The sequence below is a fragment of the Hyla sarda genome, chromosome 4, assembly GCF_029499605.1.
Source record: "Hyla sarda isolate aHylSar1 chromosome 4, aHylSar1.hap1, whole genome shotgun sequence".
NCBI classification, from domain to species: Eukaryota; Metazoa; Chordata; class Amphibia; order Anura; family Hylidae; genus Hyla; species Hyla sarda.
In genome coordinates this window covers 245,242,480-245,270,321 of record NC_079192.1, presented here as the reverse complement: position 1 = coordinate 245,270,321, position 27,842 = coordinate 245,242,480, and the positions used below count along the sequence as shown (strand labels likewise).

Here is a 27,842-nt window from a genome sequence, read left to right as displayed (position 1 = left end):
TCGGTTAACTAACCGACAGATCGCAGGGTATAGGAGGAGGTGGCAGGCTTGCCACCTCGCTCCTATCCGTTAGCATGGTCCTGGCTGTCTGTGACAGCCGGGATCATGCAAAATTACCGGGCGATCGGGTCCCAGAGACCCGATCAGCCCGGTATCGCCGCAGATCGCATGGGCGATTTCCCTTGCGATTTGCGGCGATCGCTGACATGGGGGACCTACATGGCCCCCCTCGGCGTTTGCCCTGGATGCCTGCTGAAGGGACCGGAAAAGGCCATGACGTCGTGGGACGTCATTGGTCCTTAAGGCCCAGGGTGCCATGATGTCCCAGGACGTCATTGGTCCTTAAGAGGTTAATGTTTGAGACCATAGCAGAGGTGGACTGACAATTCATTGGGCTCCGGGCAATAGAGGATCATGGGGACCCTGTGTGCCTACCTATGTTAAAGCCACACCTATATAAATGCCCTGCCCACTTACAAGTTATGCTATATACTGATGTTACACTAGACTGTGCGGGGACCAGGGACGGTGTTACACTAGACTGTGCGGAGACTAAGGGTGGTATTAACATTAGACTGTGTGTGGACTAGGGATCGACCGATATCGTTTTTTTAGGGCCGATAGCCGATAACTTATACCGATATTCCAGTATAAGTTATCGGCTATTTATCCCCCCTCGACACCGCTGCAGGTCATTGATTTAAAGCGGGCGCTTTAAATCAATGCACTGCAGTGGCTTTTGCGGTGCCATAGGCCACCGCCGCCACCACCCGCTTCTCTCCCCTACCTGTCAGGGTCGTCCGGGCCATCCATCCATCCTTCCTGTAGTGTCCGGCGGCATTCCGGGTGGAGGGTGAACCGGTCTGGGCTGTCCTTCTTCTCCAGGGGTCATCTTCTCCACTCCGGGCAGGCTCCGGCCTAGTACGCTGCATAGACGCCGCTGCGCAGTGACGCCCGTGCGCAGCGACGCACCTGACATGCCGGACACTACAGGAAGGATGGATGGATGGATGGCCCGGACCACCCCCATTACGGGTAAGTTTGTTTGTTTATTTATTTATTTTTTTTATTGACTCGGAGGGTGGTGGAGGGGCCCGACCGGTATAGCGGTATGGGCAAAAATCCATACTGGTATACCGCCCCGCACGACGGTGGGGGTGCGAGCGACGCGATGGGTCGGGGGGGTCGGTCGCGGTGCGGTGCGGTGGGGCCGATACCGATAATGCCCAAAATTGTGATTATCGGACGATAATATCGGCCATACCGATAATCGGTCGATCGGTCGAACTCGGGTATTTATATCTCCATTGTCTATAACTTTTGTATTCAACCATATCCATATGTACACTATCTAGTCCCTTCTTCTATACTGCAACAGATATACTGACTGTAGGACACTAAGAGTATAGATACTTTTCTTTAGACACCTGGTCTCTAGTAATCCACAATCATCACATTTGCATATTAGGTTTCACCATCACAATTATACTCGCAAGCAAAATATATATCCCATTTCACACTACACCAATATTTTAAATATTTGCATTATCATCAATATTTAGACTTTCACATAGTATTCATACTTTTATACAATTGTACACAGATACTATGATTTTATATTTATGGTCAACTATTACAATTGGCACACAATGAATTTACTTTATATATCTCAACATTCCATTCACACAAAAAGACATCACTTTGTAATTCACTCACGTATATTATTTAATACAGGTCTTTTTATTTTATATTCAATGCATTACACAGCAGACTATATGTAATTCAAGACAGTCCTATTCATTTAGTACTGAGCTCTACTACTTTCATTCATAAATCTAACACCACTATTTTGTTTTGTTTACTTTGTTTACTCTGGATCTGATGTCACTAATTGATAGAGGAGGAGTTAAATGTATAAAATACGATACAGTGACCCCCATTACACTTATTCTTTGCTGCTGAAGAAAGGACTGAGACAGTCCTGAAACGCGTCCAGCGTCCCCTTAATACCTATTGAGACCACCAGTATATTTGCCCTGCTTAAGTCAATAGCAGTCCGATACCGGACAATAAACTGTCAATCACCCGACACCCGGTGAAGGAGACATCCGCGCCTCGCTGCCACGAGGACGCCACCGGCACATGTACGTGCGCATCCGCAGAACCGCTGCGACAACACCACCCGCAACCCACCATCTACCAACATCACCACTGTGAGAGACGGCCGAGTCTCCGGTGATGCTGCCGCTTACCAAGACAGCTACTCAGTGCTAACACACTGCGGGATTACACAGCGCATCAGGAGGAGATCGCAGCATCCCCGTGAAGTTCAGCACATCAGTGTCCGGGAGCGGTGAGATACAAAGTATCATACAAATATGCATGCATATTAACAGTGACTGCACACTAGCTGTTCATGTTGAATATTGTCTACAAATAGCAAGTTTATCTTCTACTTAAACGTTGAAGTGCTTAAATAGCCGGACTCATCTGAACGGTTGCTACGGGTTACTAACCTTATGGTTGCCATTGGTTACCACAATACCAGAATCGGTCTATATGAGCAGGACTTTTTTATGAGAGGAGATTATTTACCATAGAGGATGGACTAAGACTTTCCCACCCAGATCCCTCTCTATATATATGTTTATGGTGGTCTCTATATTCTTATTTTATATCTTTTATAATTTTTTACAAGTATATTTTTATATTTTATATACTGTACTATACATATGCTATAGTTCTTAATAGTTGGTGCTGCGCCTACACAAGGGCCCTGTGAGACGCAGTTGCTGCTATTTACATTATATCTAATATTCAATTGTCACATTATATACAATCAATAAATTTAAATATTACTTGAAACCCAACCTGTCCAGTTGTCTCAAACCCTGAGCCCTAATATATATATTTCTACAGATAATTTACAAATATGTTTAACTTTCTGCCACCAGTTGATTTAAAAGAAAAAAGGTTTTCACCGGAGTACCCCTTTAAACGGGTTCTCCGCTGCCCCAGCTTTCGGAACATTTTGTTTGCTTGGAGCGGGGGTTGTGACATCACGGCCACGCCCCTTGTCACGTCACGCCCCCTCAATGAAAGTCTATGGGAGGGGGCATTATGACCCCCAATGCCCTCACCCAGCATTCTAAAGGAACGTCTGGTGCTTCACAGAGATCATGGGGGTACCAGCTGCGGGACCCCCGCAATCAGACACATAAGATGTCTAGGGGCGGAGTACCCCTTTAAGGTCAAAATGGGCTTGGTCCTTAAGCGGTTAAGCTAAATTCGGCCTAGGAGGGCACAAGACCTAATAAAAACTACCGGTACGTCATGAGTCCACTCCCGTTGTATAACGCAGGGCTGCGGCTTGGCCCCGTGTCATAGCGGGTCGGGCCTGGCCTCTAACAATGGCCTGGACCTGTGGCTAATAGCGCGCGGCACTGATCGTGGTGCCGCTCGCTATTAACCCTTAAGACGCGGCGTTCAAAGTTGAATGCCACGTCTAAAGTGAAAGTAAATCATTGCCGGTTAGCTCAGGGGGCATCCCGAAGAGCTGTGAAACAGCAGGAGGTTCCCTTACCTTGTCTCCTGGTGTCCGATCGCCGAATGACTGCTCAGTGCCTGGGATCCAGGCATAAGCTGTCAAGCGGCAGAATCATAAAGATAATTTAACCCCTTCCCTTATAAAAGTTTTTGAATCACCCCCCTTTTCCCATAAAAAAAAAAAGTGTAAATAAAAATAAACATGTGGTATCGCCGCGTGCGGAAATGTCCGAATGATAAAAATATATTGTTAATTAAACCGCAGGGTCAATGGCGTACGTGCAAAAAAAATTCCAAAATAGCACATTTTTGGTCACTTTTTATATCATGAAGTTATATAAGTCAATAAGTTCTATCAATACAAAACTGGTACCGCTAAAAACAGATCACGGCGCAAAAAATGAGCCCTCATACCGCCCCATACACGAAAAAATAAAAAAGGTGTAGGGGTCAGAAGATGACCATTTTAAACGTATAAATTTTCCTGCATGTATTACTGGTACCTCAAAATCAAACCTATATACGTAGGGTATCATTTTAATCTTATTGACCTACAGAATAAAGAGGTGTAATTTTTATCGAAAAATGTACTGTGTAGAAACGGAAGCTCCCAAAAGTTACAAAATGTTTTTTTTTTCCAATTTTGTCTCACAATGATTTTTTTTTTCCGTTTTGACGCAGATTTTTGGGTCAAATGACTGACGTCAAAAGGATAATAATAAATAGCCCATCATATGGACTTTTAGGTGCAAAATTTAAAGAGTTATGATTTTTTAAAGGTAAGGAGGAAAATGCAAAAACGTAAAAACCCCGGGTCCTTAAGGGGTTAAATAAGACATTTCTATCCTAATAAGATATCTCATGCGAGTAAAAACTGCTTTTCTCCCATTCATTCTCGTGTGTGTGTATGTGTGTGTATATATATATATACCTCACTATTTCATAGTTTCACATTTGCATCTATTACACCATAGCTGTATAGCTCTCCATGTTTTAACTGCATTTTCATGTTTCATCTATATCCTTGTGCTGGCAGTGTGCTGCTGCATTCTTCTGTTGCTATATATCTAGCCTAGTAGCGTGCACCTGTAGGCCAGGTCCATATAATAGTTTGGTATCAACTAAAGTGCTGGCTGACTTATTCTTTGTCTGTATTGCACATACGGGGGAGTGGCTACCTCCATGTTGGCCTTGCACCCCACCCACCTCTATCAGGTGTGTATATAAGGTGTCTTGGATGTTCCAGACCCTGCCATTCTTACTGAACTGTTCACACAGAGGCATATTCACAGTGTAGGGTCCGTCCCAATGAGGCCACCTTATCGCGGTGGGACGGTCCAAGCTATTTGACCGCCGGCGGAGACAAATTTGCGAGCTAAGTGCCTCACTATTTCATAGTTTCACATTTGCATCTATTACACCATAGCTGTATAGCTCTCCATGTTTTAACTGCATATTCATGTTTCAACTATATCCTTGTGCTGGCAGTGTGCTGCTGCATTCTTCTGTTGCTGTATATCTAGCCTAGTAGCGTGCACCCGTAGGCCAGGTCCATATAATAGTTTGGTATCAACTAAAGTGCTGGCTGACACATATATATATAAGTGTTACATTATTAAAGTGCATGTGCAATAACAATATACGTGCATATAAGCATGAATTACAGTGAGATTCTTAAAACCCATAACATGAATCTGTATAAATCATTAATTAGGGGGAGTTACCTTCCGTCCATATTGGTTGCCATTCACCGCAAAAGCATGTTCCCCAGCCGGCCCCCGCACACATGATCACACGGGCCATGCTAATCACGTGACCTGCGAGACCAGACCACGCAGGCGCCGCCCACCGCAGGCATCTGCATCCTCATGACTTGACTACCAGCCATCTTGTTTAAGGGCAAAAAGAAGGGAAAACCATATTCGCTATTTAAACCAGATAATTCTATTTGCCATTATATATACCACAAGGAGATGATCAATTCTTATTACAGCGTATCCAGGGGGGCTGGCCAAAAATATAATTATAATCTCGCTGTAATTCATGCTCATATGCACGTATATTGTCATTGCACATGCACTTTAATAATGTAACACATAATGCATTCTTGATGATGTGATATCTGCTTTATTTACACTGTTATTTTTCTTGATGATGTCACTGTATCCACCCATTTGTGGGCTTACCTTTGTTAATTGATGATCTTATAAATATGTAGCACTTATACACTGTTGTATGCTTGAAAAAGACCCCATTGAGAGGGTTGAAATGTTGCTGATATGATGGGTGAATAAAAAGCACTACTTTTTCACTTTGAATGCTGGAGTGCCGCTTCTTGCCTTTTTTGTATATATATATATATATATATATATATATATATATATATATATATATATATATATATATATAATGTGTATATATACGGTATATATAACACATACACATACAGACACTTCTACTTTAATAGTACTTCCTCCAGTCCCTTTGTCTTGATTCTAAACAGCAGGCCCGATTCTCCACACACAGGTCAGTGTTTTATTGTAAAAATAAAAATACATGTCACTATTATAATTGTATGATTGAAATCCAGACTATCTTTTAATCTCTCATAATGCTGTTTATAATTCTGAGTATGGCGAGTGTTCAGATGAATAGAAAATTGTATCCAAAGAAGGCAAAAATATGCTACAGATGTAATAGGTCTCTGTTAGACACTAAACATCTGAATGAAAACAGATTTTTCCACATTGATAACATTCATGTGTCTAGGTATGGATATTCTGAGCTGTCCATAGTACTCCACACCAATGATTTATAGAACAGCGGTTTTATTTCAGCTCTCCCAATATCGCCTGCTTCCATCAACATGAGCAATGTATTGCCGTCAACTATTAAACTCCAGTGATCATCTAAACAGATCAGTTTTCTTTTACATATACGTTTAAAGGGGTAGTCCAGTGGTGAAAAACTTATCCCCTATCCTAAGGATAGGGGATAAGTTTGAGATCGCGGGGGGTCCAACCGCTGGGGCCCCCCGCGATCTCTCTGTACGGGGCCCCGGCTCTCCGCCGAGATAGCGGGTGTCGACCCCCGCACGAGGCGGCGGCCGACACGCCCCCTCAATACATCTCTATGGCAGAGCCGGAGATTGCCGAAGGCAGCGCTTCGGCTCTGCCATAGAGTTGTATTGAGGGGGGGGGGTGTCGGCGGCCGCTTCGTGCGGAGGTCGACACGCCCCCTTCCCGCGGGCTGTCGGGGCTCCGTACAGGAGATCGCGGGGGGCCCCAGGGATCGGACCCCCCGCGATCTGCAACTTATCCCCTATCCTCCATATAGGGGATAAGTTGTAAACCACTGGACTACTCCTTTAATACTTTTAATATGTTCTCTCTAATAGAGCATTACGTATAAAACGGAGATATAATGCATGCAATCCCTTATCACATATGGGACAAAGAGAGAGACTATGCAATCCGTTCATCAATATGGCAACTCTGTGATTAGAGAAGAGTTCCAGAGAGTTATATTGTATGGCTTTTACACAACATGGTACTCATCTGATTCCTGGTGGAAAATTGTGCCCCCAGTATGCCGTACATAATAGTCCAGTGTTGATTCTCCTACTTTTTTTTTAATCAAGGCTTTCATTTGGCAAGTAGGAACTCCAATGATAGAGCTAAAAGTAATACAGAGTTAAACGGAAAGGGGGCTATCTATCTTATACATCTATCTTTAGAGAACTGTTTGCAGGGTTTCCTCACCTTTTTAGAGTAGGCTTCCTTCTGGCCATGCAGACCAATTTGATTCAGTGTGTGGCGTGTGGTCTGAGTACTGATAGGCTTAACCTCCTCCAGATTATATTGCAGTTGTGCCCGTATTAGTAGTGAGATCAGGTTTTACCCGCTCGCAGGTGGATTCGTGGTTGCTGGCGTGCCTTACCTCACTTCCCCGCTGCCAGGATCACAATTTAGTCTTTCTACTGGTGTCGGCCGCTCTGTCTCGTGCGTGTGTGAATGAGTGCACAGTAAGTGTGGAATACTTTGTTAGATGAGGTATACTGCGGACTGCGCCGCTTACCTGGTTATGATCGTGGACTGCGCTGCTTGGCTACACTACACTAAATAAAAAGTAAAACACTACATATACACACCCTTCCACAGTTACCCCCCTCCCCCAATAATAAAAAATAGTCTCGTACGGCACTGTTTCCAAAACTGAGCCTTCAGCTGTTGAAAATCAACTACTCCCAGCCACTGACTGTCAAGGCATGCTGGGAGTTTTGCAACAGCTGGCGACACCCTGTTTGGGAAACACTGGCGTTGGGTATTTTGGTGGCGGATGCAGATCCCCAATTTAGGCCTCAAATGCGCATAGCGCTCTCTCACTTTGGAGCACTGTAGTACTTCAAGGCAACAGTTTAGGGCCACATATGGGATATTTCCGTACTCAGGAGAAATTGTGTTACATTATTTTGGGGGTCTTTTTCTCCTTTTACCCCTTATGAAAAGGTTAAAGTTAGGGTCATGCTGGTGTTGCCCCATACTTAAAATTTTCACAAGTCGTAAAAGGAAAAAGACCTCCAAAATTTGTAATGCAATTTCTTCCGAGTACGGAAATACCCCATATGTGGCACTAAACTGTTGCCTTGAAATACTACAGGGCTCCAAAGTGAGAGAACACCATGCGCATTTGAGGCCTAAATTGGGGATTGGGGAGTACGGAAATACCCCATATGTTGAAGCAAAGTGCTCTGCGGGTGCAAAACATGGCTCAGAAGTGAGAGCGCACTATGTACATTTGAGGTCTAAATTGGTGATTTGCACAGGGTTGGCTGATTTTACAGCGGTTCTGACATTAACGCAAAAAAATTAATACCCACTTGTGAAAATGAAGAAAAAAAATGCTGGTGTTGACCTACATTTTTCATTCTGACAAGGGAAAAGAAAAAAAGCCCCACAAAATTTGTAGCCCCATTTCTTCTGAGTATGGAAATACCCCATATGTGGATGTAAAGTGCGTGTATGTAAGTTCTGTGGGTGAACTACAATGCTCAGAAGAGAAAGAGCTCCATTGGGCTTTTTGGAGAGAGAAAGTTGTCCGAAATTGAATGCCATGTGTGTCTACAAAGCCCCCATGGTGCCATAACAGCGGAAAAATTTAGTTTTTCATTTGCACAGCCCATTGTTCCAAAGATCTGTCAAACACCAATGAGGTGTAAATGCTCACTGCACCCTTTATTAAATTCTGTGAGGGGTGTAGTTTCCAAAATGGGCATCACATGTGGAGGCTCCACTGTTCTGGCACCACGGGGGGCTTTGTAAACGCACATGGCCCCTGACTTCGATCCCAACCAAATTCTCTCTCCAAAAGATCAATGGTGCTCCTACTCTTCTAAGCATTGTAGTTCGCCCGCAGAGGACTTTACATCCACATACAGTTATGGTTGTAAATGTTGGCACCCCTGAAATTTGTCTAGAAAATGAAGTATTTCTCACCAAAAAGGATTGCAGGAACACATTTTGCTATACACAGGTTTATTCCCTTTGCTTTTTTTTCCTCCTTTTTGGTTTAGTTACAATACACACAAATTGGACATAATGTCACACCAAATTCCAAAAATGGGCTGGACAAAATTATTTCCACCCTTAACTTAATATTTGTTTGCACACCCTTTGGAAAAATAACTGAAATCAGTCGCTTCCTATAACCATCAATAAGATTCTTACACCTCTCAGACGGAATGTTGGACGACTCTTCCTTTGCAAACTGCTCCAAGTCTCTCTTATTGGAAGGGTGCCTTTTCCCAACAGCAATTTTAAGATCTCCACAGGCATTTAAAGGGGTACTCCGCCCCTAGACATCTTATCCCCTATCCATAGGATAGGGGCTAAGATGTCAGATCGCTGCGGTGCCGCTGCTGGGGAGCCCCGGGATCCCCGCTGCGGCACCGCGCTATCACTACAGCAAAGAGAGAGTTCGCTCTGCACGTAATGAAGCGCAATACAGGGGCCGGAGCATCGTTATTTCATGGCTCCGCCCCTCGTGATGTCACGCCCCCTTTCAATACAAGTCTATGGAAGGGGGCGCGGCGGTTGTCACGCCCCCTGCCATAGACTTGCATTAAGGGGACGGGCTGTGATGTCACGAGGGGTGGAGCCATGACGTTACGCGGCTCCGTCCCCTGTATCGCCCGTCATTACGCACAGACCGAACTCGCTCTGCGCTATCATTACAGCACAGTGCCGCATCGGGGCTCCCCAGCAGCGGCACCATGGCGATCTGACATCTTATCCCCTATCCTTTGGATAGGGGATAAGATGTCTAGGGGCGGAGTACCCATTTAATGGGATTTAGATCTTGACTCATTGCTGGCCACTTCAGAACTCTCCAGCACTTTGTTCCCATCCATTTCCGGGTGCTTTTTGACTTATGTTTGGGGTCATTGTCCTGCTGGAAGACCCAAGATCTCTGACACAAACCAACTGGGCTGTACAGTGTGTGACCCAAAATCCATTGGTAATCCTCAGATTTCATGATGCCTTGCACACATTCATTGCACCAGGGGCAGCAAAACAACCCCAAAACATTATTGAACCTCCACCATAATTCACTGTAGGTACTGTGTTCTTTTCTTTGTAGGCCTCATTCCGTTTTTGGTAAACAGTAGAATCATGTGCTCTACCAAAAAGCTCTATATTGGTCTCATCTGTCCACAAGACCTTTTCCCAGAAGATTTTGGCTTCCTCAAGTTCATTTTGGCAAAACGTAGTCTTGCTTTTTTATGTATCTGTATCAGCAGTGGGGTCCTCCTGGGTCTCCTGCCATAGCATTTAATTTCATTTAAATGTCGACAAATAGTCCGTGCTGACACTGATGCTCCCTGTGCCTGCAGGACATCTTGAATATCTTTTGGAACTTGTTTTGGGCTGCTTATCCACCATCCGGACTATCCTGCCTTGACACCTTTTCATATTTTCTTTTTCGTCCTCGCCCAGGGAGATTAGCTACAGTGCCATGGGTTGCAAACTTCTTGATAATGTTACGCGCTGTGGTCAAAGGCAAATCTAGATCTCTGGAGATGGACTTGTAACCTTGAGATTGTTGATATTTTTCCACAATTTTGGTTCTCAAGTCCTCATACAGTTCTCTTCTCCTCTTTCTGTTGTCTATGCTTAGTGTGGCACACACAGACACACAATGCAAAGACTAAGTGAACTTCTCTCCTTTTTATCTGCTTTCAGGTGTGATTTTTATATTGCACACCTGTTACATGCCCCAGGTGAGTTTAAAGGAGCATCACATGCTTGAAACAATCTTGTTTATCCACAATTTTGAAAGGGTGACAATAATTTTGTCCAGACCATTTTTGGAGTTTGGTGTGATATTATGTCCAATTAGCTTTTTATCCTCCCTTTTTTGGTTTAGTTCCAATTCAATTCACATAAAGGGAATAAACATGTGTATAGCAAAACATATGTTACTGCAATCCTTTTCGGTGAGAAATACTTAGAAGAAATGGTGTTACAAATTTCGGGAGGCTTTTTCCTCCTATTACACCTTGTGAAAAGGAAACATTTGGGGTAACACCAGCATTTTAGTGGAAAAAAATCTAATTTTTCATTTTCACGTTCAACTTTAGTGGAAATTTGTCAAACACCTGTGGGGTGTAAAGGCTCACTGTACCCCTTGTAACATGCCTTGAGGGGTGTAGTTTCCAAAATAGTATGCAATGTGTGTTTTTTTTTTTCTGCTCTGGCACCATAGGGTCTTCCTAAATGCGACATGCCCCCCCCCCCCCCCCCCAGAAACCAATTCAGCAAAATTTGCTTTCCAATAGCCAAATGGGACTCTTTCTCTTCTGAGCATTGTAGTGCGCTTGATATTCACACATGCGGTATTTCCATACTCAGAAGAGATGGGGCTCTCCTATTACCCCTTGTAAAAATTTAAAATTTGGGGGGGGGGGGGGGGGGACAGCATTTTAGTGAAATATTTAAAAATTAATTTACACATCCAAACCACACCTGTGGGGTGTAAAGGCTCACTGTACCCCTTGTTACGTTTCTTGAGGGGTGTAGTTTCCAAAATAGTATGCCTTGTGGTTTTCTTAGTTTTTTTTTTATTTTTTTTTTATATTTTTGCTGTTCTGGCACCATAGGGGCTTCCTAAATATGACTTGTCCCCCAAAAACCATTTTAGAAAAACTCACTCTCCAAAATCCCATTGTCGCTCCTTCCCTTCTGAGCCCTCTAGTGCACCCACAGAGCACTTAACATGCACATATTAGGTATTTCCATACTCAAGAGAAATTGGGTTACAAATTTGAGGGCGATTTCTCTCCTTTTACCCCTTGTAAAAATTCAAAAACTGGGTCTACAAGAACATGCGAGTGTAAAAAAAAAAAATTAAATAAAAAAAAAAAAATTGAAGATTTTGAATTTTCTCCTTCATTTTGCTGCTATTCCTGTGAAACACCTTAAGGGTTAACAAACTTTCTGAATGTCATTTTGAATACTTTGAAGGGTGCAGTTTTTATAATGGGGTCATTTGTGGGGTATTTCTAATATGAAAGCCCTTCAAATCCACTTCAAACCTGAAATGGTCCCTGAAAAATTCCGATTTAGAAAAAAAATTTGGAAAATTGCTGCTGGATTTTGTAGCCCTCTGATGTCTTCCAAAAGTAAAAACCTGTCAACTTTATGATGCAGACATAAAGTAGACATATTGTATATGTGAATCAATATATAATTTATTTGGGATGTCCATTTTCCTTTATAGCACAGAGTTTGAAAGTTAAAAATACAACATTTTCAAAATTTTCATCAAATTTTTTATTTTTCACCAAGTATCGACAAATATTTACCACTAACATAAAGTAGTATATGTCACAAAAAAGCATTCTCCGAATCAGTATGAAAAGTAAAAAGTATCCCAGAGTTATAAATGCTTAAAGTGACAGTGGTCAGATGTGCTAAAAATGCTCGAGTTCTTTAGGTGAAAATGTGCTGGGTCCTTAAGGGGTTAAATAGGTTGATGAGAGGAAAATGGATGGACTATGGGTTTCGTTCCCCGGAGTACCCCTTTAATTTAAAATATTATATAAACATTACATGATGTACAATTTTTTTGATTTTCTTAAATTTTAGGAAGGTCTGTAGAAATTGCAAATGCGGACAAGAAGAACATGATGTTCCTTCAAACAACGAAGATGATCATAAAGTTGGCAAGCTATTCGAAGACACAAAATACACAGCGCTGATTGCAAAGCTGAAAACAGATGGCATCCCTACTTACAAAAGGAATGTAATGATCCTGACTAGTCCAGTCGCAGCAAAGAAAGACGTGTCCATCAACACCGTGACCTATGAATGGGCACCACCAGTGCAGAACCAAACTCTAGTAAGTCCTCACACTTACACCTTTCAGAAATCGGAATGGGAAGACCTTTTAAGAATAGGAAATATATTTCATTGTAGGAGGAATAAAGAGCAAGCAATTTCAATATTTAACATTTTGCAGCATAGATGTATAGTGTGTGTGTGTGTATACAGTGCAGCAATGGGATGGTAAACTGGTAGATTACGGTATATAGTCTAGTATAAAAATGAAACTAAAAAATAACGAAGCATTTCTGTTCACTATTGGGAGAATAAAGGGAGCTATAGTGTGCATGACTGTTCATTCATGTGCTGAACACTTCTTTTTGTATGAGATAACTGAATGTTATTTCAGTTCATGGACCTGGAAAAGATCATAACATGTAGTTATTACTTTTTTCTACTGTTAACCTTATTTGTTTTTTTCCTGTTTTCTGCAGCTGTCATTCTGACTTTACTTATCTCTTTTATTGTAGGCCAGGCGTTACATGGAACTTATTCCAAAAGAGAAGCAGCCTGTGGCTGGTTCAGAAGGAGCCCAATACAGAAAAAAACAGTTGGCTAAGCAGCTGCCGGCTCATGACCAGGATCCTTCCAAGTGTCATGAGCTGTCTCCCAATGAAGTCAAGCAGATGGAGCAGTTTGTGAAGAAATACAAAAACGAAGTCCTCGGTGTAGGAGACGTCATACTGCCCAAAGAAGTGGGGACACAGGCAGGTGAAACTGCTAAGTCTGACAATGGAAATCGAAGCACGCTTACTACTGTGAAGAATGTGGAAGACAAGGCAGCAGCACCATCGGGATCTGCTTATGTGAGTTACCCACAGAGCATTAGAGCTGATGACTTCTATGTGTTGGCTAACAGTTTGAATCTTATTTATTTATTTTTGTTTTCATACACCACAATAAAGAGGTTAATTCAAATGGTGTTTTGACAGTCTTCACCCCATGAAGTCTGATCTGACTTGCAGAAGATTGTTCGATCTCACAACCTGTTATAAAATGGCTTGCAGATTATTACATCATTGATCTACTTTAGTTCCCCTTTTTCTATTCTTTTTATATTATGCAAGAAGGAAGAGATACAGCAGCATAAATTTATCATGTTCTCTTTTCTATTTCCTTACTGTTAACTTTGGCTCATACACAGTGTGAAAACAGAAGTGTAACTTTGTAGAAAAAAAACACACTTTTACAATAATGTTGTGCAGTTCACTGAAAGGTTAATTCATGCCTAGCCTTTTATACTGTTTTCAACTATTTTTGAGCAAAAAGCTTCAGGGAGCTCTTTTTGCCCACCCTACTTCATGCTCTGATTTTAGCTGCTAAGCATTTTCTACCAATGTGTAAATTCTGAATAGTAGAAAATGGAAAGAATACCTGCAGTTCCCAGCTACAGCACTATTCATACTGCTGGTAGATAGATCCAGTAAAGGATAGTCTCTGAGAAATCCTTTAACTTGTAGCCTCCATCGGAGAGCGGTTGACTGTAATTTGCTTACCGAGTACTGACTGTAGCTTATAAATCTGATTTCTGAATATTTTCCCCCACATTCTACCTTGCAGTTATCTTTACTCCCTGATTCATTACAATACCACATAAGTAAGATTATTTAGTATTTTTGCACAAAATAACCTTGTGTTTTTTTTTGTTTTTTTTTTTAATCAATTCTGGTGTTGCTGCATTCCTGAGTTGCCATTTTTCGCATTAACATCACCATATCATGCTTGTTTTTTTTTTTCTTCTTATGTGGGACGTACATATACATGGAATGTGCGGTACATACAGTCTAAACCTCCAGCATTTATTTATTTTTTTGGGGTTGGGTGGGGGTGAAAAAGTTTCCATAATGGTTTAGAAATTTTATAATTACTTTTTTGGGTTTTTTTCCCCCCTACTTTTGGCTTTCATGATTCAGTTTCTATGACATGTTTACTTTTTGGTTGGGTTGTTACAGTTGGGTGGGTGTGTGTGGGGGGGTTCTTGTATACTTTATTTTTCTACAGATTGCTTGTATAATGGTAACGATATACCCACGATAACAAAGCATTATTGTTATACTGTACAAGCAGTGTATTGATGTATAAGGCTGGTTCTCTGAAATAACCTAATAGCCTAATAGACTTATAGCCAGGAGAACCTTTGTTAGGTTCCCCTAGTTGCTATACCAGCTATCAGCGAATGCATCAAAGGCGGGTTTTGGTTTGGTGGCAGCGGGAGCTCCCTTCTTATGTCAAATCTCTTAGATGACCCGGTCAATGGTGACTGTATAATTTAGGGCAGGGGTGTCAAACTCAAATTCATCGGGGGCTGCATCAGCAGTTTGGTCACCCTCAAAGGGCCGGTTGTATCTGTAGTACCCCTCCCCCTCCCCCCCCCCCCCCCCAACACACACACCATATATGCCAGCGTATAAGACGACCCCCAACTTTTACAGTTAAAATGTAGAGTTTGGAATATACTCGCCATATAAGACTACCCCTCCTACTGCAATGTACAGTACCTTGTAGTTCCCCACACATTAGGTAGGCAGCATGTTCCCCCACATTAGTAGGCAGCATGTTCCCCCACATTAGGTTGGCAGTATAGTTCCCCCCCCCCCCACATTAGGTTGGCAGTATAGTTCCCCCCCCCCCCCACATTAGGTTGGCAGTATAGTTCCCCCCCCCACATTAGGTTGGCAGTATAGTTCCCCCCCCCCCCACATTAGGTTGGCAGTATAGTCGTCGTCGTCCCCCCACATTAGGTTGGCAGTATAGTTCCCCCCCCCCCCACTTTAGGTTGGCAGTATAGTTCTCCCCACAGACATACAGCCTCCAGCCATATACAGTGTATGGCTGGAGGCTGTATGTCTGTGTGCTGCCCCCACTGTGATCCGGTCACCACTCCTCCGGCCCTGGGTCACAATCTACTGGTGCCAGGACCGGTCGAGCGGTGACCGGAGCGCTGAAGAAGATAACGCGCCGCTGGTCACTTACCAGGCCCCGGCCGGCGCGCGTCCTGCGATGATCCTGCCGTCCTCCTGGTCCTCCCGCATCTCTATGGTTGTACACACGGGACGTCACTGACGTCCCGTGCGTACAACCATAGAGGCGGAGGATTGAAGGAGGATCGCTAGAGGGCAGACGTTCTCTGGCTTGTAGGCTGCCGCGCATGCGCTGAAGAGGCGGCTTTCTTGTGTCAAAAAAAAGCGAGAATAAAAGGTGAAGGCCGGCGGCGGCTACGCGGGCCACATGACGAGGTCTGACAGGTCGGATTCGGCCTGCGGGCCTTGTGTTTGACCCCCGTGAGTTAGGGGTTTAACTGCTGGGATCATACTCATGCACCTAGACTGACAACTAGATGATTTTAACCTCCCATTTTTCAACAGAGAGAGCGCTCATGTTCACACCTCATTGACAACTGAGCAGTGGTATGCTCTCCCTTAACAATCTATAGACTTGTTATATTCTCTGTTAAGAGGCAGTCAATGACAATCTAAGGGCTCATTTTAGCATATCAGACACCAGTTGTAGATCAGTTTCCCTTCAAGGGACTTTTTATTTATTGTATTTAAAAAAAATAAAAATTTATCCTGCTTCCGATGGATTTCTGACCATTACCACTCACTACCGCAATATGTGTTGTACTCCCACAATGTCTGTGTTCAATCCCACCTCCATCTAAAAACATATCTATTTACAGTGAGGTCCATAAATATTGAGACATAATTGTAACATTTTTGGCTCTATACACCACCACAATGGACGAATGACATCCAAATCAGATGAACGGTGTAGGAATTACAACAGTTTGCATATGTGCCTCCCACTTGTTAAGGGACCAAAAGTAATGGGACAGAATAATAATCATAAATCAAACTTTAACTTTTTAATACTTGGTTGAAAATCCTTTGCAGTCAATTACAGCCTGAAGTCTGGAACGCATAGACCTCACCAGATATTGCTGGGTTTCATCCCTGGTGATGCTCTGCCAGGCCTCTACTGCAACTGTCTTTAGTTCTTGCTTGTTCTTAGGGCATTTTCCCTTCAGTTTTGTCTTCAGCAAGTGAAATGCATTCTCAATCGGATTCAGGTCAGGTGATTGACTTGGCCAATGCATAACATTCCACTTATTTCCCTTAAAAACCTCTTTGGTTGCTTTTGCAGTATGCTTTGGGTCATTGTCCATCTGCACTGTGAAGTGCCGTCCAATGAGTTCTGAAGCATTTTGCTGAATGAGTAGATAATATTACCCAAAACACTTCAGAATTCATCCTGCTGCTTTTGTCAGCAGTCACATCATCAATAAATACAAGCGAACCAGTTCCATTGGCAGCCATACATGACCACTATGCCATGACACTACCACCACTATGCTTCACTGATGAGGTGGTATGCTTAGGATAATGTTCCTTTCCTTCTCCATACTCTTCTCTTTCCATCACTCTGGTACAAGTTGATCTTGGTCTCATTTGTCCATAGGATGTTGTTCCAGAACTGTGAAGGCTTTTTTAGATGTCGTTTGGCAAACTCTAATCTGGCCTTCCTGTTTTCGAGGCTCACCAATGGTTTCCATCTTGTGGTGAACCCTCTGTATTCACTGTAGTAAAGTCTTGTCTTGATTGTTGACTTTGACACACACATACCTACCTCCTGGAGAGTGTTCTTGATCTGGCCAACTGTTGTGAAGGGTGTTTTCTTCACCAGGGAAACATTACTTCGGTCATCCACCACAGATGTTTTCCTTGGTCTTCCGGGTCTTTTGGTGTTCCTTCTTTTTAAAAATTTTCCAAACAGTTGTTTTGGCCACGCCTAATGTTTTAGCAATATCTGATGGGTTTGTTTTGTTTTTTCAGCCTAATGATGGCTTGCTTCACTGAAAGTGACAGCTCTTTGGATCTCATCTTGAGAGTTGACAGCAACAGATTCCAAATGCAAATAGCACACTTGAAATTAACTATGTACCTTTTATCTGCTCATTTTAATTGGGATAATTAGGGAATAACACACACCTGGCCTTGGGACAGCTGAGAAGCCAATTGTCCCATTACTTTTGGTCCCTTAACAAGTGGGGGCACATATGCAAACTGTTGTAATTCATACACTGTTCACCTGATTTGGATGTAAATACCCTCAAATTAAAGCTGACAATCTGCAGTTAAAGCACATCTTGTTTGTGTCATTTCAAATCCATTGTGGTGGTGTATAGAGCCCAAAAATGTAGAATTGTGTTGATGTCCCAATATTTATGGACCTGACTGTATGCTGCTCCACGGGAGGTTTCTGTCCTCCCTGAGCTCTCTTCACCTCATATTAGCCTTATCTGGGCTGTGACTCTTTTCTCCCTCCTTCCTGCGTAGTTGTTACCCTGAGCAATGGGAGGAAGTGATCGAATGTAATTGTGATGATCACTTTCTCCTAGTACTCTGTCATAGGCAACACCACTGGGAGTGGCATAATCACAGCCCATACTGCTGCTGCACAGAGGGGTCTGCTGGCACAGTACAGCAGCCCGGTCCAAGCAGCTTTTCACTTCTAAAGTTGGTGCCTGTGGTTTGCAGTAGTGCAAGGGGTTAGTGGGACCCTTGGTGTATAGTGTGACTGCCCACTCCCACCTGCAACAGAATGAATCAATCTCTCATGCAAGTATTTTTTCCGGTCCTGCGAGATACCAATAACATTGCAGTTCTCCGCACCTGTGCCAACCATTAATGCAGTCCCCTAATCTAGAAAGAAAGGTTGTGCGGGTACTTATCCTGGTAACAAAGAAGCCGTTCCTCAGGGTTTCTCTAACCACAGATCCTTTGGGATCTGTGATAACGTAGCGAAGTAATAAGGGTCACCTCAGTGGTGGCACCGCTGCATGGTGTGGCAGTGTTTAGCTGTACACCCTAAAAAAAAATGTGTGGTAACAGAAACACGTAGGAACATAACCGTAACTTTTTTTACTGCAATAATTACCTGCTAGACCATTTCTTTGTATATGTCTACATGTTTTCATATGCATGTTCAGTATGTTTTCATGAAGCGTTTGGTGCATCGGTCATATGGTTGACACTTAGTGTCTGGGCATTATGGCAATTGTAGTTCTACCACTGATTTAATTGAAACCTTTTCTATGCCATATAAACTGTTTGTCCCACATAGGCAATACTATATCTGATACCACCCTACTCATTGTAGCCATGTAGCAAAATGGGGTATGTTTCTGTTATGGGACTTACAGTGCCATCTCCAAAATAAGAGACACTAGCTTTCCTCCTTATACCAGGGGTGTGGAAATACTTAAATAAATAAATAAATAAAAAAAGCGGGGGCACAATCTGCATGTCCCTTCTGACAATCTACTGGTCTTTATTAATATAAAAAAAATTAATAGGCAGACCTAAAAACTCTCATCTAGGTTTTTTTTCCTGCTCACCGAATAATAAGCAAAACTATTCTATTTTTTCATTTACAGACCCATATGGAGGCTTGTTTTTTGTGAAACCCATTGTACTTTGTAATGACACTTTTTTATTTATCCGAAACAAAATGTACCTTGTGATCAAACTAACATGTTATTTGGATACTTTAGGTCAGCCTGATTACAGCAATACTACATTTGTATAGTTTGTCACGTTTTAATAATAAAAATAATAATAATTTTAAATTTTTTAAAAATTGCCATTTTCTAACCCCTGTAACTTTTTTATTTTTACATATACCAAGCTGTATGATGGCTCATTTTTTGTGCCGTAATCTGTTTGTATCAGTACCATTTTTTTTACTTTTTTTAAATCCCTTTTTTACTTAATTTTTTTCTGGGATATGAGGTTATTAAAAAAAAAAAAAAATTCTATTCTGGGGTTTGGTGTTTATTTTTATTTTTTATTTTTTTACATTGAAATAATTTCCCGTACAGGATACATAATGTTATATTTTAATAGTTTGGACAATTATGCACATGGCAATATCAAATATGTTTATTCTTAATATGTTTACATTTTTTTGGGGATATGGAACGGGTTCAAGTCAGGAGCCCACTCTATACACCCTGGGCGCCGCCGTTCTTGTTGGTTCAGGTCCGGAACTGCATGTTGGGCGATAGAATTTTCACATCCCTGATTATTCAGAAATATTCTTTTGCAGCAAATGTTATGAAGTGCTTTATAATTTAATATTGATAATATTGAGTATTCTGGTCCAATATTACCATTGGAGGAAGGAGTCGTGTACAGCAGTTCCTGCTTTATGTGTAGCTGACACAAAACTGATGCTGAGTCTGTTCTGTAACACTGAAACTACACACAAAAACTGCCTTAGTGTGATCAATATTGGCTGCTTTTTATATGGGACATGTAGAATCATCTCCTTTAGGGTATATTCACACAGGCAGAAGGCATGCTGTTTTGGATCAGGAAAATGCACTGATTTCACATTCAAAACAGGATGATGTCGCTTCTGAGGAAAGCACACTGAAAAAAAGGTGACATGCCCCTTTTTTCTGTGTGATTTAGTGCCAAAGCTCCTATTGACGTCAGGGCCAACCCCAGCGTCTTGTTACCCTGTGAACATACCCTATCTATGAGCTGCATGGCATGGTTGGAGTATAAGAATAAATAATGGCATGGGTTTAGTGTTTGTCCTTAGATTCAGACCTCTCTATAGCCAGAAAGTCTGCTATTTTGAAGCTGTTGCTTACCGCACTGACTCCAAACCCTTCTCACCTGATTTATGGTGTGTGGTCAGGAATTCTTTCCTGTCTCCTTTTTATATCAGGTCTGTAAAAACATTAAAAAAAAAAAAAAAAAAGGGCTATGCAAATGTGAAGTGGAAAAGATTAGCTGGATATGGTTTTTCCGTGTTTACAGGTTGCTATCCATCCAGAACAGCCCATTATGCTTTTATTTATTTACTCTGACCGCTCCAGATTTCAGCCGTGTTTGGAAGGGAATCCTATGTGTCATAAAACACTCTCATTACTCACAAAACTCCATCAGAAGCATATCTCCAGTTATGGGAATATCTTGTGTTGTGAGCAACATTCACAACTGAGGCGGTTTTTCCACCACAGGCTTTCCTTTCCTTGGACAATGGGATGCTTGTGACTGCAGCGAAGGGTTAAGATTGAGAGGGCGAAGAATGCACTGTGACCCGGCACACAATTGGATTGCTAATAAGCATTTTATCGTGGCGTAGAGAGAGTGTTGAGACATTAAGGATCACTGTGGAAATAGCTGGGGCATGCCTGCACAGTTCCTGTTCTCAGCCCAATTTTTCACTGTCACAGCAGGATTATCAAGCCTCCCTGCATTGCTAATTCATGGTCCATGTCACTGTATACATGGCATTTTGGGACTGGAACGCATGTAGGTTTCAGGACGACATGTTTCTCTTGGCATTGTTTCAAACATGACCTGTCATTTATAGCACTGACAATTCTGTGGTCTTCCCTTCAGCTTCCTCCCCATTGTTTTGCTCTATTAAATGTCCTCTATCTGTGGTTTGTTGTGAGATTTACCATAAACTGTTTTTGCTTGTATCCACAGTACTGTTTCCGATGCAAGGAGAACATGAAGGAGGGTGACCCTGCAGTCTATGCGGAACGGGCCGGCTACGACAAACTGTGGCATCCTTCTTGCTTTGTCTGTTACACCTGCAATGAACTTCTTGTTGACATGATCTACTTCTGGAAAAAGGGAAAACTTTACTGTGGCAGACATTACTGTGACAGTGAGAAGCCGCGGTGCGGAGGTTGTGATGAGGTAATCTCATGTTCACTTCTTATTCAGCACCTCTAAAACAGATTCACCAGCTTCGGAGGTACTAACCGGAGTATGTAACTATGAACTACTTAGGCATTTTATCATTAATAGAATTCTCCTCATTAGGTATAGCTTCCATACACCAAGTGTTATGCGCAGTATATCCTTTATAAAATAGTGTGGAACATGCTGAATTCCTCTAAAACGTTCCATAATACTTTGTACCTACACAACACACTGCACAATTAGCTTATACAGTGTTCTCTGAAAGTGGCTGATCCTGCCTGCTTATCACTTATATGTGAAGATGTAGTCGTTTTGGAGACTTAACTATTCACAGTAATAAGGGGCAGCCTGCGTCTCATGAATACTGCTTCATAGTCTGACAGCACCTTTTGCATACGTATGCAACAGACCACTGATAACAGCCTGACAGTGCTACTCGCTGTATAAACAGGCTGATGTGATCCCAGACTAGGACAAGTAATAAACTTGTTCAACAATTTAGGGACACAGCCATATTAACTATGTATTGTACTATAAAATGACATCAATATTTCACTTAAGGGGAGGCTTAAAGGGATTTTACTAATTTAAAGGGGTACTCCACCGGAAAACTTTTTTTTTTTTTTTTTATATAAACTGGTGCCAGAAAGTTAAACTGATTTGTAAATGAATTATTGAATTGGCAAGCGCTGAATCAGACACCCAGGTGTCTGATTCAGCGCTTGCCAATTCAATAATCCTTTTGCTATATACACTATATATTGGTGTGCATCAACTGGGGAGCACATCTATTGGCTAAGCAGCAGTCCAGCCAGAGATGATATCCAAACCCATCCAGCGCTAGTGAATTTATCTATCCAGTTGCTCAGATTTGTAAATGACTTCTATTAAAAAATCTTAATACTTTCAGTAATTATCAGCTGCTGTTATGATCCACAGGAAGTTCTTTTTCTTTTTGAATTTCCTTTATGTCTGACCACAGTGCTCTCTGCTGACACCTCTGTCTATTTTAAGAAGGGTCCATAGAAAACCTCTCCTCTACTGCTCTGGACAGTTCCTAAAATGGACAGAGGTGTCAGCAGAGAGCACTATGGTCAGACAGAAAGGAAATAAAAAAAAAAAGAAAAGAACTTCCTGTGAATCATAATATCAGCTGATAAGTACTGGAAGGATTAAGATTTTTTTAATAGAAGTCATTTACTAATCTGTTTAACTTTCTGGCACCAGTTGATTTAAAAAAAAAATAAAAAAATAAAAATGTTTTCCAGTGGAGTACCCTTTAAGATGTGCCAAACTTTAAAAAAAAAAAAAAAAAAAAACATAATAATTATCTGTAAATACCAGTTTACACTGGTGTGCTCTTTTCATGTTCAGTGCCACCAGGCTTTATATGGCTGCAGTGCCGTAGACCTATATTTCTGTGGCAGCCACTCAGTCTGTGCGGTCTGCGGCTCCTATGCTACATGTTGCTGACTGCAGTGGCATCATGGGTATATGCGCATGCTATAGCTAAAGCCAAGTAACCATCGCCCAGCAGGGAAGACTGGAGTGGTAATGGACTCTACATAGATTCAATTGGTGAGTATAGCTTATAGTTTCTTTCCCCAGTGATGTGCACTTGTGTGAAAGTGAGTAAGTTTGAAAACCCATTTTACTGGGTTTAAGGAATTAAGGATCCCTCAGTGTTGAAACAGGCTCCAGTATTAATGTTTCTTTCATGACGCAGCCAAGTGTATACTTTTTAGGTTGCACTTATGGAGCTAGTAGTAAATGTACTGGTGCACAGGCTTATGATGTCCCTAAATTCCCTATCTAAGAGGTGTAAGGGAACATAAACACATATCATATCCGCTATGGATTTGCTGCTGCTGATTTTATGCTGTTAAACCAATACAAATACATAGTTAAACACCATACCAAATCTGCAGAGAATACTGTATGTGTTAATGTTCCCTAAGAGTGGGGTCACGCGTGCCGTTTTTGCAGCCGATTTTGCTACCCATTCAATTTGGGTTGGAAAATAGGCAGAAAACATGCAACAAAATGTGACCCCACCCTTAAGGTTATTTTAGACCGAATTTTCATTGGATAAACAAATGTGTACTCTGATCTGCCCCCAACCCAGTAGATGAAAATGAAATTTCTTTAAAATAAAAAATGAAAAATCTTTAATCTGATCCACTCTACATACATTAGTTAATTGAAACCAATCTTTTTTGAGTCATCCGTTGTTAGTTTCTACAGGGTTGGAATTGATTAACATGTTGCAGTGTGTGGGATTAGTTAAATTTACAGCTTTAAATTTTTTATTTCTTTTAAATAAGGAATGTGGAGATGTGGGAGTAACACATTTCCACATTCCCTTATTCATGCTCTTGGCAGGTTTGTAAATAACACCTTGTAGAGAGAAGAGGTTTTTTGCTTTCAGCAGTTGGGTTAAGCAGCCAGAACTGGAAAGGGTGCCTAACACTAAGGCAATATGTGGTTTGCCATGTTTGCCTTATATACGTGTTAAGGATAGCAGGTTCTATTTCTTTAGTGCACAGCACCACTGTTTTTCCACAAACGTGATCGCCAATGTCTCCAGTACAACGAAGGCCAGTCTGTGAGCAGCTATATGTGACTCTTATTATTTTGTATATTAGCTGCATACAGACTAGGCGACCATCTTGTAGCAACAAGCAACCAATTTAGATAGTTGGGAAACAGGTTTGAAAAGGCATGAATACAGAAAGAGAGCACTGTAACTTCATATCGATCTATATATTATGCTGGAGATAAAAGCGGCTATACTTTAGATGTGATCCGCACCAATAAGTAAAATTCAAGAGGTGCAGAAGCTGACACTATAGTTCAGTATGATCAAATGGACTAACAATGCAGATGAAAGAGCAGACAGACAGTGCATTCCAAATTAGGTGGTGCTCTGCTATAAAAAATGATCCAACTGAAGTACAAAAGGCAGTTTCTTCATGTCCTATCTTTAAAAACATCATGGCAGTAGTGGTGACATGGTGAAATGGCAGCTACGATCGATTCATGGCTTCTGGCGATTTGTCAAGCTTGACAGAGCGCAGGAGACATAAACCTATTGTGGCTGCTGTTTCCTCACGTCCATTACTGACATGACTTCTTTAAAGATGGGAAATAAAGAATGCTGCTATGCACCTTCATTTTGCACTTTAAAGCAACAATAAGTAAGCTAGTAAAGACTAGAGCAATAATGAAATCATTCCAGTAAGATACAGTCAAAATACGTAGTTATTTGCAGCTACGTACAAACTCTTAGATGTTTGCATCCCTACCTGTTTCTAACATTCTATTTTCTGGCTGAAGAAAGAATACCATTTACTTGCCGTTCAAATTCAGGATTTAAAAAATTGAAAAGTGATTTGACATCATCTGAAAAACTTGTTTTGTGTGTATTTTCCCAAATGTGCACTAGGTGGCACAAATCCCCAATTAGAAAAGTAAGGATCTGGTGACATCTAGTGGTCAGAACTGAAAACACCAGTAGTACAGGTCTACCTAAGAAATGATCATAAACTAGATTGTACATTTCTTTTTTTTCCCTCTTGATTTCTAGTTGATTTTCAGCAATGAATATACCCAAGCCGAAGGTCAAAACTGGCATCTGAAGCACTTCTGTTGTTTTGACTGTGACTGTGTTCTGGCTGGGGAAATTTACGTGATGGTGAATGACAAGCCAGTGTGCAAGCCTTGCTATGTGAAAAATCATGCTGTGGTAAGACCATGCTATTCTTTTATTAATAGAATAACAGCTCCCAGTGCCTGTGTGTTTTCCTGCACATTGTAATGTATTGTACTAGAAGTGCTGATCATTTTATCCATAAAACAACTTAAGAAAAAAGACCAGGTTTCATTGTCACAATACGCGTATACACAATATACAGATAGATGCGTATATATGACAGATTCATGAGTAGCACTAGAGCACTTTGCGCATGAAGAATAGATTCTTTTAAATTCAATTTTCACATCTAATATTTTAGTCAGTGTTTTAGCCAAAACCAGAAGGGAGTTCAAAATACAGAAAAAGGTGCAAATCTTTTCATTATAGTTTTTCTGTGGTTCACTCCTGGTTTTGGCTAAAACAAAAAAACTGTCTATGTTCAAGCATAGTACAGTGGTCCCTCAAGTTATAATATTAATTGGTTCCAGGATGAACATTGTATGTTGAGACCATAACACTGGAAACCTGGTAATTGATTCTGAAGCCACCAAAATGTCATCTAAAAATTAGGAAAAAGTGAGGATTAAAGAAAAATAAGTAGATAACTAATATAGATAAAACAAGTCCTTACATATAAAAGTAAGAAAGAGCTGCTGGAAGCTGTAATCACTGTCTATTTCAGTGTTTCCCAACCAGGGTGCCTCCAGCTGTTGCAAAACTACAACTCTCAGCATGCCTGGACAGCCATTGGCTGTCCGGGCATGCTGGGAGTTGTAGTTTTGTGACAGCTGGAGGCACCCTGGATGGGAAACAATGGTTTATGTAGCGCCCCCCCCCCCCCCCCCACCCCCCACCCCAGGAGGCTTGGCCACCACTAGCCTTTATACAAGATGAGATACGATTGGACATGGAGGCATACAGGTTCCATATCCTCCAGCACATTTGCCTAAACACATGTAACAACTAGATCTGTAGATAGTGTACACTTGTAGGTTGCCGTAGCTGGCTCGCCATAAATACTCAATTGGCTATTCATTTAGTTACCCTGCAGCCATTGAAGTGTTGCAATCTGGCAGATACCTTCCTGGAAAACTCTTGCTGTGTGTGGGTGAGCACATTGCACCAACTCCACAGCCAAGGCAGGATTGAAGTGTCCACAAAGAGGGCGATCCGATTCCGGTCCATAGTAGTCCAGGTTTCTTTATCCTATCTGATTAATGTGTTTACAAAGACTTATTGAGGAAAAGAATGTCTGCCTGCATCTGTGTAGACATTGCCACTCAGGATAGGGACAAATCAACACAATATCATTCTTTATATAATAGATTTACATCATTATATATTAAGTTGTTTATTTTTCCTTAGACATGCCAAGGTTGTCGCAATGCCATAGACCCAGAAGTTCAGCGTGTGAGCTACAGTGGATTCCATTGGCATGCCTCTTCAGAATGCTTCTTGTGCTCGTGTTGCAGCAAGTGTCTTATTGGCCAGAAGTTCATGCCGATAGAGGGAATGGTCTTCTGCTCTGTAGAGTGCAAGAAGAAAATGGCTTCCTAGAGAAGACGGTGATGCAGTATTTTATATTTCAAAATCGGGTGGAACTTTTTGCAGATGGATCGCCCAGCAGTGGTGGCATGAATCCACCTGAGGTCTCTAATGTCTTTTTCATGTCTTTTTCATGTTTTATGCAAGTTTATCGAAACTGAAAAATGCTGCTTTGCTTGAGATAAAAATCAACACAACTTTAACTGCCTACATACCATTTCCTCCTATCATATCAAGCGCATCTTTTTAGCCAATAACCTTGCATATGATTGCAGCACTTTATTATGAATGTATCGTTGAGATGAGGAAACTGCATTCCAGGGATAGTTTACAACATTAAATGATTTGCTTTTATAGCTATTGTTTCAGCTATGATTTTATAGAGCTATGTAGCCAACAAGGTCTCTCTGCATTATTGTAACTAAACATCTGTATTGATTTATAGAGCAGAGAGAAGCAGAATATGTCCCTTAAAATAAAAAAAAGTCACCAGTACGTATGATTCCTTGAGTTGTTTTTTTTCTCTGTCAAGTAGTCCACTTGACAGGTAGATCATTGTTTCTGGAGTTTACATCTGCTTGAATATATGGTAATATTTAAGTAGGGAATGTGGCTCTGCTGAACAGGGGTTCTTCAGGACTATAACCAATGTTTTGGACCTGGACTCGTAATTGTGACTATAATGGTTGTCAAACCAGAAAAGCAATAAATATAATATGTATATACAGTGAAAACTCTTGAAAACACCACCTGTTTGAGAAGACCACTCCCTTACCCAGACCAGATTTTCTGTGAAAGATTTTTAGTTACATTTTTGTAAGGCATTCTTTGGAAACCCCCCCCCTCCCCCACCGGTGGGTCATCTCAAAGGGGTTTCCATATGTGTCATTATATTATACAGTGAAAAATCTGAGAAGACCACCCAAAATTGCACTGGAAAGTGGT

At 41.6% G+C, this 27,842-nt stretch overlaps 1 protein-coding gene across 1 annotated transcript in view; it reads left to right on the top strand.

Annotated features, from left to right (window-relative positions):
- The window catches only part of TES (testin LIM domain protein), an 89,190-nt gene extending 61,798 nt beyond the window's left edge, over window positions 1–27,392 (top strand). Inside the window, exons 3-7 of the mRNA XM_056573858.1 lie at window positions 12,693–12,945; window positions 13,400–13,735; window positions 21,437–21,652; window positions 25,245–25,403; window positions 26,718–27,392. Of these exons, the coding sequence (XP_056429833.1) occupies window positions 12,693–12,945; window positions 13,400–13,735; window positions 21,437–21,652; window positions 25,245–25,403; window positions 26,718–26,909 (1,156 nt within the window). The 3' untranslated portion in view covers window positions 26,910–27,392. The remainder of the gene's footprint in view (window positions 1–12,692; window positions 12,946–13,399; window positions 13,736–21,436; window positions 21,653–25,244; window positions 25,404–26,717) is intronic.
- The last annotated feature ends 450 nt before the right edge of the window (window positions 27,393–27,842 follow it).